We start from the raw sequence: 19,773 nt of genomic DNA, 5'->3' as shown, positions 1-19,773 counted from the left end.
GACTTCTCCACCAACACCCCACCCCTCCCCCACAGCCCAGCAGTCTCCTGCAGGACTCCAAGACCATCGCAGGCTGTGCCAGACGGAGGCCAAGGTCTCCAGACTAGGGACTGAAGCAGAGCTAGGTATTTTCAAGCAGAAGAAATGCAAATGGCTGCGTATAGAGTGGCCACAGACTGCTAGAGCAGTACAAGTGACAGTTACCAGAGAGATGGAGTCGCAAGATGTCAAAGCGGCAAAGTTGCCGCAGCTCACGCTGGGCCCACGACGGGAAGGAAGATTGAGACCACCACGGAGGCAGCTGCATTCAGTCTCTGAATGGTTAAATCCTCAGGAAGCTGCTCCCCGATCATTACCTTCTTCCATGTAAAAAGCCCTTGGTAAGTCTGGGACCCACACAGATACAGCTGATCAGACAGACAGATCATAAACTGCGTTTTGGGAAAAGAAGCTCCTTAGACCCCTTGCTTTGTAAAAGCCGAGAAATCAAAAGTGAAAGGAATCAAAACAGATAGAGATGGGTGACAATGAAGATAACGTGCCACACTCTGCAGGAAAAAGCAATCTCAACCCGGTGATCGTAGCTCGAGCCCCCAACAGCTAGAACTGCCCCGGGCACGGTGCGCCTTCAAGAAACTGAGCTCCGCTTATCAGGAGTTGAACTTCCCGCTTCGATGTTCATTCTTACCTGCTCGGTCCCTGCTTTCTTACTTTAAGAACCGGCCCCATTAGCGTGGCTGTATAGTTTATCCAGCCCCACCATCCTTAACATGTTTCCAGAGGTCTCTAATGAAGATCCTGAGCTTAGAACATTGACAACTGGTGTTTCTTTGACCCAGGTTGATTCTCTAGTCTTCTTTCTTCAAGAAATTTGGAACACACAAGACACGCAGAAAGGAGAAATCAGCAAAATTTAAGAAGCTGATCCCTAAGTAAATTCTGTATTCCTGTGTTATTCCTTTACGGGGTTGCACTCCCTTCCAGTAACTTCTTCCAAGGGGCAGTTTATTCTGCAGTCCGCTCATTAAGTCCACTCTGAAGGCCCTAGAAAGGCTTTTCCATCAGCGACTCCAGCCAGCTGGCCCCGTTCATGAGTTTGGTGGTGGCGACGACATACTCTGGGCCTCCGTCCTCCAGCTGGGAGAGGAACCGCAGCGCAGCGATCTCGGCAAAGGTCACACCCCCCAGGAAAAAGATCAGGGTGACTCGGTTTTCTCCTGGTTGACCTAAAATTTAAACATTTCAGAATTAAGAATTATTTATTGTCAGAGCTTCTCTTCCCACCTCTTAAAAAAACTGCATCGTTCCTAAGAAAAAAATGTCAAATGTGTCTTGGTCAGTCAGCTCTTTTGAAATTCATGAATGGGATTTTCTTTTTTCTATTTCATTTTTATTTTCTGTTGTTTCTTGTCTTTTTCTTAGGAACATGACTTTGATCTCAAATGTTTTTTCTAACGACTGAGATTCTCAACTCAGATGTCGAAAGCCGCTACCCTTGAGGGAGTAACAGGCGCCAGCTCTTAAAATATACATTAGTGACTAACGAAAGAGGCATATTGAACTCCGACTCCTAAGTACTTAATGAATGTATTTTACAAAACAAGTGCATAATAACATGAAAACATCATTCTCTGCAGATCCTGCACAGAGACTCACGTTTCTTTTGCAGTCCTGTGGGCAGCGATTGTCGCTCTTCGAAGTGTGGCCCTGGGAGCATGCGGAGGACTTCCTCGATGCTCCGCCAGCCAGGCCGTGACAGCAGCTGGGCCAGCCGCACGCTGAGCGGCGCGTAGCCGCTGTAGACGTAGGATATGTCCGTCGGGTTCTGTTAAATAATTACGAGAGGAAAAGACTGTCGGTATGGAGACGGGGCTTTTGGGTGATCTGAAATTATTTGATTTGTCTTTGAAGGCAGAAACGCAAGCACCTCCCCCCTCCCCATCCTGCTCCAACCTGCCCCACCCAGGCTCTGTTCTTAGCAGCCAGAGGTTCACTTTTGACTCACATCTTGAAAAGCCACTTAAAGCATCTCTAGGTACTGAAGATGAAAAATTGTTACTTCGTTTGGCAAGAAACTTCTTGGTGCGCAACTTGGCGCTCTCTAGCTGAGCACTGATGTGCATAATAACCTTTGCACTTGGCAATTCTACTTTTAGGGTTCTATCCCACAGAGGGGTTTGTACGCCAGGGGAGAACAGACCGAAGCATAAACATATTATCTGCAGCATCGTATGTGCCCGCGAAAGGCCAGGAACAACCTGAATTTCTATCAGTTAAATCATAAAATCATGTATATTTACCACACCACTGTGTAGCAAGCACAGAGAACTTTTGAAAAGGAGGTGGCTCACAGAAGGGTCGCCAAGGCAGTGTTAAGTGGTGGTGGGACAGCAGGTCCGAGCAGTGGCGAGAGATGAACTAATACAGCACTGACTCTGTATGACACAGGGGTGAAGAGCACCTACATTCCAACTGGGGAAAAATGATGCGATGTCGCTATTGATCGAGACTTTGATTATTAGCTTTTGTTACAAAGGAGGCCTAATTGAGTTCCTTATGGAAAACCGAAAGAGAAAATGAAAAAAGAAATTTAGGAAGGTTGGAATAAACAACAGATGTAAAGCAAGGTGCACCCTGCTTTGGAGACCAATGGTACAGAATATCCACAGTTATGTAAAAGTGTATGTACACAGACTCTTTCTGGAAGGACAGAGAAAAAACTGGGTTACAGCAGCTGCCTCCGAGGGGAAATGGGGGTTAGATGTGTACGGGCTGACTTTTTCGCTCTGCGTGTTGGACGACTTTCAGATCCTCTCTGCCCTTCTCCTCGGCTCTGAGCCCAGGTGGTGGACTTGCAGGCTCTGTACCAACGCGCTGCCAAGCCTTCTGCATCTGGCCAGTGGGAGGGGCCAGACGGAAACGGGAAGGTGGGCCGCAGTTTGAGGCCAGGGTTTTCTTGCCCCGGCTTCCTCTCCGGGACACTGCTAGGGGCTGGCTGGGTCCCTCGACCAGGGGCCTCTCATCCCTCGTCTTGTCAGCTGGCCTCCAGGTCCAGGAGAGGTTTCTGGAACAGCTCCCTTTCTTGCCCTTAGGCTCCCCACTGCACTGCCTCCCTCTGATCCCCTCATCCCCATCTTTATGAAACTCTCTCAAACTCTGCAGTGCGAGAGCACCCTGTTTCCTGCTGGGATGCTGACAGACACAATACACAAACACATTACTTTTTCAAAAACATTAGAAAACTGTGTTTGGAAAGCAAGGTGGATGTGTAGATGGAGTAGCATCTGTCGTCGCAAACAGTTAACCAATGACTAAGGTGCGCAGAAGTGAGGAGTGGGTCTTACCTGCTCGTTTACATCATCCATCCAGAGGCGCAGCGTCTTCCTGATTGTTGGGTAGTTGTTTCTGCCCCCTGTCTGCGGTTTGAGCAGGCCGGCCTTCTCCAGGTTGTGTAAGGTCAGTATGTGCTCATAGCCATACGTCTGCAAGAGAAGTCGTGTGACTTGGATGTCATAACAGGAGGACGCTTTCTGCGACTTTCAAAACAGAGCGTTTCCGAGAAGCCAATGTGGCTTCTTCTCCAGGGCCTGGTACTGAAGTCCAGGTGGTGACCGCCATGAACACGTGGCGGCAGAGGATGAAACATGCCCTAAAAGTGCGTGCCCGTTACAATAACCCAGCTCACTGCCTCAAAGAGGGACTTAAAAAGTTTACTTTAAAGTCAGAATTTATGGACCTGACATAAGCGAGCATCAGATCAATTACAGTGGACGCTTGAACAACACGGGTCCACTTGTGTGTGGATTTTTTTTCGCTAAATATATACTGTGCTGTGAATGTATTTTCTCTTTATTCTGATTTTCTTAACATTTTTTCTCTAACTTACTTTACTCTAAGAATACAGTATATAATACACAGAAATACAAAATACGTGTTAATCGGCTGTCTATGTTATTGGTAAGGATTCCTGTCAACAGCAGGCTGTTAGTAGTTAAGTTTTTGGGGAGTCAAAAGTTACAGGTGGATTTTCAACTCCCACATCGTTCAAGGGTCAACTGTATAGTATATATTTATAGGGAATATAATTAGCTATTTAAAAAAATGAGGTAGACCTATACATTCTGAAAAGAAGGATATTCTGGATATATTCTTAAGGACAAAAAATATATAATAATAGAATACTATGTATAGAAGGACTTTATTTCTTTTAAAAATTATTAGTAAATAATAATAATAATAATAACAATAACAATAATAATAATAATAGCTGATACTTATACCGTCTGTGTGCGGGGCACTGCTGTGTTCTAAGCACTTTACATACACTAACTCGTTCATCCTTGTTAGAACCCCACGAGGTGGATAATATTATCATCATCTCCATTTCAATGTGCCCAAGACCACATGGCTAATAGCGACAGAGCTGGCTTGGACCAGCCAGTCTCGCCCCACAGGCTGTGTGTGTAAACACGCTTAGTACAGAAATGCAAGAAGGAAACGTGGACGCACACAAGCCAAACTGCTGACGTTGGTCTTATCTGGGGGTGAGGGGAGGGGGGAGGGGGACGGGGCTGGGAGTGGGGTGCAGGATGTTCACATTTTGCTCCATGTACTTCTGCATTATATGACGAGGATGCATATGCTATTTGTGTAATTTTTAAAAAGACAAAAACAAAAAGCTGAGCATTTAGTTTTAACTAATAATGTACTTCACTGTGACTGATACTAGCAAATAAATACTGCCTGAGGCATTTGCAAATAGTGGGTTTTTCTTATTATAAAGTAACACGGGGTTAATTTGAGTCTGGTAAGGAATTATTATCAGAAATTTGCAGAGAGTTCCCTTCCTCTGTCGAATACTGGCTGGTAAGAGAATGGGCACCAGATCGCAGTTGCCTGGATTTTGGCGCTGGCTCAGCCCCTTGCTGGCTGGGTGACCTTGGGGCAGTTCCATAACTACTCTGTGCCTCAGTTTTATCATCCATAAAATGGGATGACTCGCAGACCTGCTGTCACAGTTACCACACATAATAGCTCTTCCAATAGAAGCAGGGGCCTGGCCTAGTACATGCTCAGTCAACGTGGGCTGCTGTTACTCTGCGAATACAGTACACGGCGCAACACCACGCACCACCCTCTAGGAGTTAAAAATTTAAGACAGTGGGAATCATATACCAAAACAGCAGATTTGGGAAGTATTTTTTTAGAAAGATATTTTCTCCTTTGGCAAATTAGTAATTTAAAAATATACTAACCTGGAGAATTTCTCTTTTGTAATAATCCAACACTTTTTGTTTGAGTCCACTATTGCACACGGATTGGAGGCAAATTAGTCTTAACACCTTGATGAGCGGATGCTTTTGGGCAATACAATCCTCGATGTAACTGTTGACCTTGAAACAAAGTACAGACATATACTGGCATCTGGTTTAGGGACCTCTAAAAATGTGATATATACTATTATTTTTCAAAGTCGAATAAAGGATATGTGTGGGAGAATGACTGATTCTTTTCTCACACCCCCTGAGTCCCCTCCAGCCCCTGCCACGCGCACCCTCAGCCACCGCGCACACACACCAGCCATCAGGCTGGCGAGGACGCACTGGGAATCCAAACGCCTGTCTGGACTCATCTGCCTCGCGGACAACCTCCCGAGAGGCGTGTGTGACCTCGTCGTTCTCAGTAATGTGGAAATGATCAGTGACGGGAATTTTTTTAGAAGATGGAAATTGTCATACATTGAAATCTTATTAATGTATTAATAGAGGTGGATATATAAAGGAATTATACAATCAATTCTCTCCGAAAGCAAATATCTTACTCTATCTATCACGGCCCTTACAGCTCTTAGATTTCAGGGCCAGCTCTTACCTCCCTGTGTGCATTGTAGAAACTGGCCCCCCCAAAGTAATGTTAAATATCTGTTTCTTGATAAAATCTGTATTTTCACATTTTGCATTCGCTCTTAAAAATATTCACGCAAGACACTGCAGTCAAAGCCAGTGCTTTTATAGCTGTAATCTTTGTTTGATAAACTATTAGTTATTTGTTAGATCAGTTTTATTGTTTACGTACCTTATCGGTGTCTATTCCAGACATAAACTCCTGCTCCACTGTTAATTTATCAAAGAAGTCTTCAGAAGCTAAAATGTAATTAGAATATTTGCAACTCAGAAATTAAGAAACAAGACATGCCAAAAAGAAAGCAAGTGAACAGTTGAAATCGTCACCTGATGAGAATCTTCTAAAAGCACAGAATACCCCACAACCCTGTACTCCTAAGTTACATCTGGATACAGTCGACCGCTGTACCCCTTTGCTATCCTTAAGGCTCAAAAAACGAGTCTCAAGAATTTTGCCCCAATATCCGCGAAGACCAATTTCCCTAGTGCAATTCACTTTTATCATCAGGTTCAACCCAATTTCAATCGATTTCTATTGATGTGAAAACAAAAAAACTGCATTTCTGACACTGGGCTGTATTTAAGATTGCAAGTATACGTCATAATACGGAGCGCCGAACAATCTCCCAGTCAGCTTTTCCAGCCCGTGTTATGATGAATAAACTCACTTTTGGTTTAATACACGCCTTCTGAGCTCGTTCGAAACACTCAACATGTGCTCTCTACGCCAATTCTGCAGGAAGTTTTCAGGTCAGGGGAAAAACAAAAAACCAGAACCATGGCACTGCTCTAATTAAATAATCCTTAACAACAGGAAAAAAACCAGACCGAAACATTAACCTTCTCATATTATGGTGACAAATTTTAAAAGAATTCTTTTCTCTTATAGATATTCCAAATGTATGTCCACATGATCACATTATTTTAATAATATAAGAAATGAGTTGACCGCAAATGTTAGACTTTTAGTCATGAACATGCATATGCTGAACACTGAGAATCACGCACCATACTAAGACAGAGCTGACTTTCCCTGGACTGTGTCCTGGTGCGAAGGACCATGGTGGCAGACGCTGGGTGCAGCCCAGCTCAGCCCAACGTCATCGCACCACAGGATACTCACTGGTGACATCTTTGATTAGCTCTGCAATGGAGGTGTGGTTCGCAAGGGAGCCCCGCGCCGCCTGCATGTGGGGCAGCTGGGAAACGAACTGCTTGATCTCCCCCACGGTCTTAGCGTTGTGCCTTTCCTGGAACAGAGCGGCAGAGCCTCACTTTCAAGCGCTACATTCCTTGCGTGCTTCAGAAGACGTTTAACTTATGTGAATGCGAAAGAAGGAACGGGATACAAATAAATCAGGCCAAAGCCAGCTCCAACGTTACGTAGCGAAACAGAAAAGATAAGTCCGCGACGCCCGTTACAAGCACGAGTACTTCCGTGGAGAGCAAGCGCCTCAGGTTTTCGCCTCCCACGCACTGGCTAGTGTTGGGATCGTTATTTCGTGGGCGTCTGAGTATTTGTGGGGGGCGGTATTATGTGAACCACAAAAATTTCTGAACGAAACACTAAAAGGAAACATTATGTTAAGAGGGAAATACATATAGTTAAATGTTTCCTCTAGAACAGAAAAAAATCCATTCTTCCTGCTGAACCTCAAACTTGGATATTGTCTGTGAACAAAGTGAACCTTGCGTAGTGATGAGAAAAAATATGTACATATTTTTTTTTTACAAAATGTGATCATTTAAACCAAAAGCAACTTCAGAAATTTGAAAATAAACTAATTAATATCATTCGTAAGAAAAAGGAAATCTGGAAATACATAGTCGGTGAAAAATTCATTTTCGAATTTTCAATTTATGCTTCTAAATTCTAGGTGTTCAGAGTCTGTCACTGTACTGCTCTCCCATGTTTCAAAACCGAGCTTAACCAAGACTAAGGCAGGGCCTGGCAAGAGGGGGCAGGAAGGCGGTGATGAAGCTGCCAATTAACAAGCTCGGCCGCTGGGGACTTCACTGTCATTATCACCCACGGCGTCTGCCGGGACTGGCAGGTCGGCCAGACTGGGAGCTTTCACCCTGGACCGCAAGTTCATTAGAGAGGAACTTCTATTTATAGTACAGCTGGCTTCCTCTTAAATGAGGTAGGACATAATTAAAGAGAAGATGGTAAAATGAATGTGTATGACAAAAGCTTGCAGGCTGCAAACACTGCTCCCTCTTTCCTGCCCCCCGAATGGGAGAAAACACATCTCCTCTCCCGGGTCTAAGAAGAAGTGTGAAAAGAAACCCACGGGTCCTCCAATAGCAGAGTTTACGATTTCTGAGAATGAGGAAGCCATGCTCAATGGCTGTATCGTGTGCAGCTGTCACTGTCCTTGTGAGTGGGCAGTCCAGCCTGTGACAAGAGTAGCAGGAGGACAACCGAACCGGCTCACCTCAAACGCCGCCGAGATCACCTTGGCTTTCTTGCTGAGCACGGAGCCCACCGCGTTGAAGTTCTTGTCCCGGATCTCAGCGTAGAGCTCCTCGGCCGAGTTCAGCTGCAGCTTCTTGGCTTCCGTGGGGAGCTCCTTCCCCCCATCGCCCTGTTTCTTGGGCACGAATTTCTCCGGGGGCAACTTCACGTAACCTGGACAACGGTGCGAGGGAACGAGCATTTGTGCGCATGTCCCGGAAGGACTGATCAGGCGCCCAGACACAAAACAGACTTTTCCCACTCAGGAGCGATGGGAGCCAGCTTCGGGGGAAAATGGTATACAGCACTGCGGCTTCGACGTTTCCATGACCACCGTACGCTTTGATCAGAAGTATTATTAAAATTTTCTCCAATTTTAAATAAGGACAGAAACAAACAAACATCACGTGGGCCCAAAGCAAACCAAACCAATTGGTGACCTCCGACCCGATCGTCCATCACGCTTAAACTCTTGCAGGCCTTCGGTCTTCCACCTAGTGTCCCCAACCTCCTTTCCTCCAAGATACGTCCTCAGCTGTGTTCTCTGCTTTTACCGAGCTGGTCACTTCACCATTCCCAGCTTTCACTGCGAGCCTGCCCCTCATAGCACCCCCTCTGCAAGCCCAGCTCCAAGGCCACCTCTCCCACAGCTTCCCTGCACGACTGCCAGCCACCAACTGCAGTACCAGTTTGTGTTTAATGATGGCCTCTGCTCCCAGGGGACAGGCACAGTCCTGAACACTACACATCCGGCCAGCCCTTGTGTGACCGGAAACAGCAGACACTGTTTAATCCCAGTGTCTACAAGTCAAAAGTCAGCATTTATATTTTTTTCAAATATTCTGATTTATATGTAAAGAAAGTATATTCTTAAAAAATGACCTTTTAGATATTTTTCTCAGATTACCTATTAGCAAAAATAGATGTCACTTTACTTACTGTTCTGAATGCCATAAATTTCATCAATGAGTCCTTCGTACGTGAGCTGAGTGGCAAGAGGCGTTAATAAGTCCACATTTCGATCGAGCAACAAGAGATTATCAAAAACCGGAAATACTGAATTCTGGCTTCCTGTAAACTCTCTCTTCATCCTAATCATCATATTGGCCACTTGCTGGAAACAAAACATTGGATCAGGCAGGACCCTCCGAGGAATGAGCAGATTTTAAAAGTTAGCTAAAAACAGAAAGACAATCCAAAAAGTAAAAGCAGGAGAAAAACGGTGGAAGAGTGAGTGATAAGAAAAAAGCAGCTACAGAAAAGCGTTTGCCGCTGGTGACCCATGGCCAGCTTTGGCCAATGGCAGCTGCTACTTCTCAATGAGACGGAATTAGATACGGTCCGTTTTTGTTATTGGTGGTGGTTCTGTTCTGTGAAGTCATCATGAACATGGATTAATGAATACTGAACCATCGCTCCCTGAAGGGTGGGGGGCTATGGGGTGGGTGAGGTTCCCGCAAGCAACTGATCAACGAGCAACCTTGTTTAGTGTGTGTTGCTGTTTAAAGACACTTTAATATGTGTCGCTGATTCACAACATGAGCTTTGGGGCCAACGTGCTCCCACCCAGGAGGAAGGCCAGCTGCTCTCACACGCATGTCCCTACCGAAGGCACGTCTCGGCCTTCCTGCGCTCTTGAACATTAAATAGCACTTCAGCGCTATACACGGGCCATTTTAACAGCAAAATCACCAAAAAAAAGCACAGAAATGCAAAATAAGTGGCGTTAGGTAGCGCGTGGCACCACAGGGCGGCCCAAAAGGACACTGTTTACAGTGTGGGAGCCGGAACGGAACGAGAGGGCAGGGCGGCCAGCCCGCACGCTGGGCAGCTCCGATGTCTTGCCACTTTGGGGGTGTCCACGAAACCCCGCATATGGATTTGGGGGTTACGAATAAATTTTAGCAAGTAGTCGAATTCCCAAATAAAAAGTATTGACAGGCCTTGTTTGTAAATAGCTCCCCACTCTTCCCCCTTTTTGGAGTCTAGGGGGCCTCCCTCGGCCACCAGGGACACCCCGTTTCTTACCCGGGCGCACTCTCCTTTCCCGAAGATCTGGGGGACTGTCCCGTATAAGGCCTGCAGGGTCATCAGCCCCTTGGCTGCGTGGTAGAGGCTGGTCTGGTCGCTCTCCAGGTAGCACTCCTGTGGGGAGCAAGGGTGCTTACTGCGAGCCAGGGTCACCTGGGAGCCTGCTGGGCGTGCCTATTGGGGGTGCCTGCCGGAGGGCCCCACTGCAGGGGGTGAGACCACTCCACCTGGGACTCAGGCCCCTTTCACCAAGCTGCTGTGTGGCATTCTAGGCCACGAAGCCAGCAGCTCTGCTGTCGGGGTGCAGCTGTGGAAGCGATTCCCCTGGGGCAGCCCCTTCTGGAAGAAGTGTTCACCAGGCAAGCCAGCTCTAGTTTACCAGCTTTTGAACAAACTACCGATTAATACTTACATGGAGACTTAATGGATTCTCTCACTCGCTGTGGTCAGTGTCAACTCTAGTAAAATATTCGGCGAGGGCCACATGCAAATACCCACAAAGGCACATATTCTCTGGCTCCCAAAGTCCCAGAGGACCACACGACAGGATACTTTGCAGTTTTTACAAACACAAGGCAGATTTTCTTACATACGAGTAACAAATGAAGGCCGTGAAATCTTGAGAGAGGAAAGGGGCGGCTGAACAACCTTTTAGAGCATAATCTCATTTTAAAAAACACATTTTAGTTTATAAAATACACAAAGTGTGTTTTGTAAAGTATACAAAAATATACTTTTTTTTTTTTTTTTTTTTTGCATCAGAAAAAAGACTGAAAAAAGCACACACAAAACCAGCTGAGAAGTGAGCGAGGGAGCCTTCCGTTTGACACTGGGAGGTAGGGCACAGGTTCTGGACTCAAGGTGCCACCTGCCAGCTGCTCCCTAGGCCAGTTAGATAACTTCTTTGTGCCTGGAAGGGAGTACTTTCCATATAAAGTAAGGATTAAATGAGAAAAATGTGTATAGAACATTTAATCCTAACACCTGAAACATATAGTAACTGATTGAAAAATGTTAACTTTCATTAGAAATTAGATTTTTTTACAATCATCATGCACTCCTAAGTCAAAACGGTACACTGTACCCCTCCCCCACATGCGTCTCTAGCGTCCAGCGCCAGGAAGGAGGGTACACCAACGGGTGAGGCACTAAGGACGAGAGGGCAAGTCTGGTGTATTTTAACATTTCACTGAATAGGAGAGGCCGAAATGGAAAACGTCTAAAGACATACTTTCTGTCAGAATTACTTTTGAACTCTTGATCAGATCAGGGCTAAGATGAAAATTCAAGAAAAAAAAATATTCAGGAACATCTCTCAGAAGGGCATTCATATATATATTTTTTAACTTAAAAAGTGTTACTGCCAAGACATTCCTTGTATAATTCCATCTTTTAAAAATAAAGATGTAAGAAAGATATTGAACTTTTTGCTCTGATGTGATTGGTGGTGGGGTGATTATTTGTATTACTATCTCAACTTTATTCTGCACCTGTGAAATGCCACATGGTATCTCAAGCCATGAGGGCACTTTGGGAGGCCCAAAGGCTAACGGTCATTAACATTTAAATACACAATTTTTTGACCTCAAAGTCCCACGTGCCTACACAATAGAATACCCTGCGAAGTGTTTTTAAACTTGTTTTTGCAAAGGAGATGGATTTTATAATACTGATTTTTCTACATACAAATGAAGATCACAATATGTCCAGCGCTGTTATTGAGCATTAAACTGAGCAGAATTCTAATTCCTATGTTTGTACAGTACAAAGAAGATGATTATAATCATATCCTAAGAGTACAGAAAGATTTAGAATACCTTCTGATGCCAAGAAATGCTAAATTACGCTCACTGTTTAAAAAATCACACAAATAAGTAAAATGACCTCGACTCCATCAGAAATCAGGGTTGACACTAACATTAACTAGAACCCTCAGCTTTACCACCCGGACTTCTAAACGGGATCTTAAGTGAACACATGAAGCCCACAGCTTGAAGTTCTCAGCAGAAAATAATTCCGTCTTTTTTTTTTTTTTTTTGCAAATCCCTGGTTAAATAAACAGGAACTCTCCCCTCTGGACAGGTTTTGTCATGCCAGGATAAATTTTCCTCAGCTGCTACCAATTCACATTAATTACACCATGTGAGTTAATTATTTGTGGGTACACCACTAAAGATAATTGATAAAGCAAACATAGCAAAATCTTCTCTAGGTTATAGATATACGGGTGGTCTCTGTAAAATTCTTTCAACTTTTCTGTATGTTGGAATTTTTTTTTATAGAAAACGTTGGTGGGCGTGAATCCGTACCTCTGTGGATGAGGTTTAGCGTAAGCAAACCAATGCGGGAATATGGCAAAAATGAGCAAGAAACTCTTGGCTATAAAATTAATCAGTGGTGCCACTGAGTCCTACCTCTCGTCAACACTTTCAAAGTGGCGATCACTGTAACAACACGCTGGGGAAGAAAAGATTTCAAATAATCTTTTGTACGACACTAGTGATTCCCAAAAATTCTAGTCTCTAGACCAGCAGCATCAGCATCACAAACCCATAGATCAAAGGAGACAGATAACTGTGATTACGTTAAGAAACCACATGTGGCAAAAACTACCATAAGCAAAGTCAAAAGACAAATGTGACCCGTTCACGGTCATTCATTGCAGCACTGCCTCTAACAAACAGCATAAGATGAGAACCCACGAAGCGTCCTTTGAAAGGCGACTGCTTTCATAAGTTACAGTACATTCAAAATGTGGAACACGATGCAGTTTCAATCGAGAATAAGGAACTATTCTCTTACATGGCAGAAAATGATCCAGGATATTTTATTAAGAGAATAAAGCAAGATACCAAGGTTATATACTCAACGCTACCATTTGTTTCAAAGTAGGAGGGTATTATATATACTATGAACTGTAGCTGCATAAATCATGTCCAAAAAAAACTAAAAAGGCTTAGTGATTGCTTCTGGGAAGGAACTGGCAGTTTATGGGGTGGAGAGTGGCGTAATTTTCACTCTGTGCCCTTTCTTACTTAAATAAATTTTCCATGTGCACAAATTACATTTATAAAACATTTTCAAATTACATTTTTAAAGATGAAACAATATTCTTATGAAAAAGTATTCTTTGAAATAAAGATGGCAAATTCAAAAACATATAAAATTACATTTGCAAAAAACCTTTCAGAACTAGAGAACAAAGTTGTGCACATTCATTAATAAACATGCTGAAAATAGTCAGTGGGGAAAAATATTGCTGGAGTAACTGGACGCCCATATGGGAAAAATCCATTGAGTTCCCTACCTCACACCACACACGCCACGGAAATACACAATTCAAGCCGGATCAAAGACCAGAACATGAAAAGCAAAACTTCACGACTTTTAAAGGAAAATATAAGATTTTTCCTTTTCAGGGTGGAGAAGGATTTATTAAGACTCAAAAAGCACTAACTTAAAGAAAAAATGGGATATATTTAACTGCTTTAAGCTGGAGGGCTCACGTCTCCCAAGTGCAAAGCTTACTGCACTGGCACGAGACAGACATGACCAAGGGAACAGAACCGAGACACCAGAAATAACCACATTTATGGAAATCAAGACAATTAAATAAGGAAAGGATAGTCTTTAAGCAAATGGTGCTGGAACAAATGGATACCCACATGCAAAAGAATTAAGTTGGACTCTTACATCACATAAAAATAAATTCAGGGTGAGGTCAAACCTAAATGTAGGACTAAAACCATAAAACTCGTTGAAGAAATTATAGGTGTGAATTCATGACCTTGGATTAGGCAATGATTTCTTAGATATGACATCAAAAGCATAAGCAACAAGAGAAATAAATAAACTGAACTTTGTCAAAATTAAATACATTGGTACATTGAAGGATACCACTTTCACCAAGAAAGTGAAAAGAACCCAAAGGATGGGAAAAATATTTGCAAATCATATATCTGATAAGAGGGACTGGTTTCCAGAATATATGAAGAATTCTTAAAACTCTTAATGAAAGGATAAAAACTCAGTTTTAAAAATGTACCATGGATCTGAATAGACACTTCTCCAAAAGAAGATATAGGAATGGCCAAAAAGCACATGAAAGGATGATCAATATCATTAGTCATTACAGACATGCAAATCAAAACCACGATGTGTTAATACTTCACATCCACTAGGATGAAATTCGAAAAGACAGACAATAACAAGTATTGACGAGGATGCAAGATTGGAACCCTCATATGCTGCTGGTGGGAGTACAAAACAGTGCAGTCACTGGAAAATGGTCTGGCAGGTCCACAAAACGTTAAACATAGTGTTTAACCATATCACCCTGCAGTTCCACCCCTGGGGATAGCTAAGAGAAATGAAAACATATGTACACACAAAACCTTGTATGAACGTTCATGGCATCATGACAGCCAAAAAATGAAAGTCAATTGTCCATGACAGATGAATGGTAAATCAAACGCTGGATCTCATTACAATGGAATAGTATTTGACCATAAAAAGGAAGTACTGACATACGCTACAACATCGATGAACCTTGAAAACATTGCGCTAAGAAAAAGGCCAGACCAAAAGGCCACGTTATGATTTCATCGATAAGAAATCTCCAGAATCATCAGAGACTCCAGTAGATTCCTGATGGCCAGTGGCTGGAGAGGGCAGGGCAGGGTTCCATTCTAGGATGATAAAAATGTTCCCAAATTAGACAGTGGTGATAGGTGCACAATTCTGTGAATATACTAAAAACTGCTGAATTGCACGCTTAAAAAAGGTGAAATTTTGTTATGTGAATTATGTCTTAAAAAAGCTATTATTACAAAAATTGAACTACTTCATAACTGGAGATGTCTACACGATGAAAGATATTATAAAGTTAAAAGACAAGCCACAGACCAGGAGAAGATATTTGCAGCTTTTATAACCCAGACTATATGTAGAATTTCTCAAAAAGAAAGACTGAGCAAAGAAAATGAACAAGCAATTTACAATTTACTGAAGAAAAAAAACTTAAACATCAATAAACGTATGAAAAGGCTCAGCTTCACGGTAACCAAGGAAATGCAAACTAAAACATAACATTGACACCATCGTGCTCATAAATTTGGCAAAAGTTAAACTCTGACGTTAAAAAAATGAAAATGCCAAACTCACTTTGAACGCGCCCTCCGACTCCATGGATAAAAGATCCCCATCGAATGGAATGAGATCTAGGCTGTACTCCTCCCTGTGAATAAAGGAGCCCAGAACTCCCAGGTCCTTCAACCGCTGTTCGCACAATAAGCTGCGTCGTGGCACAAACAAAATGTGGAAGTCTCTCGTTGGGCCACGTCTGTCTTCGCTGCAAGGAAAGGAATATTAGCTTATGAGCTCCATAGAGTCACAGACTATTTTGCTTATCCTATTCTTAGAGCTTGGCTCTATGGCTGTACACAGCAGGCACTAAATAAATGCTGGCCAGATAAAGATGCAAACGTTGCCTTTCAGATCAGACTGTTACAGCTGTTCTCTCACGCTCTTTTTTTAATCCCTGGCAGGAAAGCAGCATTGATTCATAGCCACTATTCTGTGATGCATTTTCCTGCTTTCTCTTAAACTATTCATGAGGCAGTAAAGCTCTCGGGTTTATTGAAACAGGATATCGGTGTCTTTCTGAAAACAAATGGTTCTTTAAACCAAATCATCACAGTGATATAGAGTCTTACATTTAGAAAGGTCGTTCTTAACTCCCACTCTACGAACCTTGACGGTGGACTTCCCAAAATAGTTTATTTGCTTTTAAGCTTTTAGGGGCCACATCTATCAACCGCACCAGAGGGTTGGGAGAATTTCCTCTATAGATTGGAGGCTACATTAAATTTTGATCAGCTCTTATTTATTTTGCTTATGAAATTCAAGCACACTATATTCAGCATATTGAAAAAATAACCATTAGAGGTTTTTCTTCCTGTTTTGTTTGGTTTTGAATCAGGGGTCCTTGCTATTGATACAGGTCCAAAGATCTAGCTCTCCTGAAAGAACAGGGTTATATGATAAATGTCCCGTTTCAAACTGAAAAACTTCACAAGTTTCCCATTCCCCCTCTGACATTCTTTCACACCTGTCCCAGTTTTCCAAAATACCACCTGCTAATGTACTGGCAAGAAAACGGGGTTGCAAAGAGCAGCTCAGGATGTTAAAACTTCCTAGAGGACCAACTTCTTTTGGGCCAAACATAAGCTCTGAGAGATACCTGAGGACATTTTCAGCAATTATATCCATCAATTCTAGCCTGGGTCTGACAAAAAAAATAATATTCTTGACATCAGCTGCTGGCAATCGACCTCTTTTAAGTGTGAACATTTTTTCCACCTCATGTTCCTAGGAAAACACACAAAAGGTTAACAAAAAACCTGTCTTTACCCATCACATCCAGACTCAGACATCATAAAAACTCCCAATCAAATGCACATTAATAGTTAATTATCAAAATTTAATTCCCTAAAGCCAGATGTATAAATGATCAAGTTTCAGGCTGAAGTTACTGCTACTGAATCTGAATTCAAATGACACTCCATGATGAACTATCAAAGACGCCAGGTAATGATCACATGATAGAATGCTAATAATTTCCCTAAAATTAGAGTTCGTTTAGTATCACAGGCCGAAGGACCATTGTACACAAAATGTTAGACACAAATTAGTATCAGCGTTTATAAGGACCGAACAGCTTTGCAAGCCAGTTACTCAGGAGGAAACATAAAATCCTATTATTATTGCTAAACTATAGAATTGTTAATCCCTGAACAAAAGCCCAAAAGCTCATTTACCTTCAGTAGTGAATACTGTGCAATCAGGCCAAACGGCCCTGTGAGGTATTCATCCCAAACTATCGCCTATAAGAGAGGAGAAACATTCTCTTATTATGGTTAGTATCAGGAATTTCAACAACATAAACAGAATACAGCAGTCATACATAGTAGGAATATCTGCTTCAAACTCCAAACTAACAAAGATTTTAATAGCCTCTGACAACGTCCCTATACTACAGGTCTAAAGAAAAAGAGCATCAGGGGCAAGTGACGCTCCCGTCGGTCTCGGGAAAGACAAGACTCAACCACTGTGCTCAGTGGAAGAAGAAACAGTCTGTTGTGTATGTGTCATGGTATTAATGATTAGACTGAACATATAAACCGCCAATGGCAATAGTCGGCCTAGTATTTTGTACATAAGTATCATGTAACCCAATGACATAAAATTAAAACCTCTGATATAGGTATTACGAATCTAGTTTTGACAGAAGAGGACATTTTAAAAGGCTCAGAAAGTTTAAGTAACATGTCCCAGGCCACACATAGGGACCTTAGACCTTATATGTAGTAGAAGGGGGTCAGGACTCTAACCTAGAACTTACTGACCCCACCCGTCAAATGCTCTATGAGCATTTCTCCTGCTAAACTCTGGCATCATTTCTTTTTCTTTTTGTAACTGAAATTTTTATTGAGAAAACTGTAGATCAACATTCAGCTATAAGAAATACAGAGAGACCTCCTGTGCACTTTACCCGTTTTCTTCCAATGCTAACACTTGGCAAAGGTCTAGTGCAATATTCCAACCAGGATACTGACCATGATCCAGTCCACGATCTTATTCGGATTTCCGCGTCACATCCTGAGCTTGAACTAGGCATCTAGGACTTAGCCTGCTCTCTTCTCTCAATAGTATCCACCTCTTGGGGTTCTATTTTTTCTAAGATTGAGCCCTTGCGTTGTATTGCCAGTTACTTAGGGGGACCGATAAATCCTAAGGGGGTAGGGTAGAGGTAATACCACTTAAAAGAAATCCTATAAAGTCCTCAACCTACAGTTTCTGATTCCATTGTGAGGTGGGTGCTAGGAAACGTCTAACAGGAGAGACAATCCTATTTCAGTAAGGTCACACTAAACCTCAAATAACTCCAACTTCTCTTATAATCCGTGTGAGCAGCAGGTTGTAAGGTGTTGGTGCTTCGCACACTATGGAAGGTATGATTTGTAAGGACACGTTGTAACGAAAGAACACTGGCCGGCCATCTACGTCCTTAGACCAGGCCCGCCTCACCGGTCCGGCTGTCAGCTGGTTCACGAAGGGCCGAGACATCGCGGTGGCCTATTCCGCTGCCACAAAACAGTACGATGCCAGGCGGACTCCGGCCTGTGGGACCCCTGGTTCTCGGGGTCCTCATACACCGGGAGCTCCGGCGGTTGGACGGGATTAGGCCAGGCCGGACGGGGGCTGAGGGCGCTGTCCCTGCTTCCCGTCCCTCACCTTGCTTCCCGCGCACTTGTCCAGGAACTCGCGCAGCTCCCGACGCACCGCCTCGCGCAGCACGTTCAAGTTCACTCGCCCGTAGGACAGGTGCGCCGCCATTCTGCCCCAATGCCCACCTTTTTCCCCAGTCGAAACGCGTCCTATTACCCTTTCTATACGAAGCCCTTAGGCGCGGTCATGTGACAGAGTGTTCACGTGACCGGGGCCGCCGACAACACGCCCAACCCGGAAACCCGAATCGGCCGGCATGTGTGCTCTTCCGGGCCCTAGCGCCGCCTCTTTCTTCCGCCGCGTGCGTTCTGATGCTGCGTCAGTCCTGAAGTCCTTTGGCGCCGAGAATTGAGTTGAAAGGCGGAGACTGGATCCGGCTCGACCCGTTTAAATAAAAAAAACAATAAATAAATAAATAATGCGACTTTATTCTTAACAGCCAGTGCACTCGCGAATTTGACGCTAAACTTGAATGGAAATCTTTTGAATTGTAGCAATCAAAATGTCTTTAGCTTTGCTCTTTCGGTTTGTGGGCTAAAATTTACAAAACTGGCCAAAAGCTCGTCCTCATTGGCTTTTACTGTGACATGGTATTTCACGCACACACTATCCAGGTCCCACACTTGCTTCATCAGTAAAATTTGCATGTTAACTGTCCTTTGAGGGAATCAAAGAGGATTGTGTGATTCGTATAAAAACTAATCGGGGTGCCTGGAACTTAATTTCTCAATAAACACTGTTTTAGGATACATGCGTTTCAATACTTTGAGGTGGAAGTTGGCTAGTTGCGATCTGGCGAAAGACGAAAATGTTTGGTCTTTGAGCACGTGGCTCCTTTCAATCTTTTATACACTTGTACTTTACGTTATGGAGAAAGGGCTCGGGAAGTAATTACTATGGAGTCTGAGTAAGCAAAGAGCGGAATTTAGGGATATGCGGAAAAACAATCATCTATACTTTCACTCTCGATTCCATGATTCCATCAAAGCCATTCAGATTTTAAAATAACTTGTTTCCACTCATGCAGACCATTCCATATTTCTCAGCCCAGTTTTCACCCTGTATCAAATTCTTCTCACAGGTGTTGGGTTT

General features: G+C 43.3%; 1 protein-coding gene across 1 annotated transcript; it reads right to left on the bottom strand.

Annotated features, from left to right (window-relative positions):
* Nucleotides 1–890: 890 nt before the first annotated feature.
* VPS33A (VPS33A core subunit of CORVET and HOPS complexes) lies at nucleotides 891–18,869 on the bottom strand. Its single transcript, XM_016153811.2, has 13 exons — nucleotides 18,688–18,869; nucleotides 17,211–17,276; nucleotides 16,634–16,761; nucleotides 15,556–15,742; nucleotides 10,390–10,506; nucleotides 9,301–9,475; nucleotides 8,342–8,535; nucleotides 7,027–7,153; nucleotides 6,076–6,143; nucleotides 5,256–5,393; nucleotides 3,345–3,482; nucleotides 1,657–1,825; nucleotides 891–1,226 (listed from the first exon to the last, which is right to left on the bottom strand). Exons 1-13 carry the CDS (start codon nucleotides 18,787–18,789, stop codon nucleotides 1,045–1,047), a joined length of 1,791 nt encoding a protein of 596 aa, XP_016009297.1. The 5' UTR covers nucleotides 18,790–18,869; the 3' UTR covers nucleotides 891–1,044.
* Nucleotides 18,870–19,773: the final 904 nt, after the last annotated feature.

This window comes from Rousettus aegyptiacus, unplaced genomic scaffold, assembly GCF_014176215.1.
Source record: "Rousettus aegyptiacus isolate mRouAeg1 unplaced genomic scaffold, mRouAeg1.p scaffold_m13_p_5, whole genome shotgun sequence".
NCBI classification, from domain to species: domain Eukaryota; kingdom Metazoa; phylum Chordata; class Mammalia; order Chiroptera; family Pteropodidae; genus Rousettus; species Rousettus aegyptiacus.
Note: the sequence above shows the minus strand (reverse complement) of the source record. Positions and strands in the feature narration are given on the sequence as shown.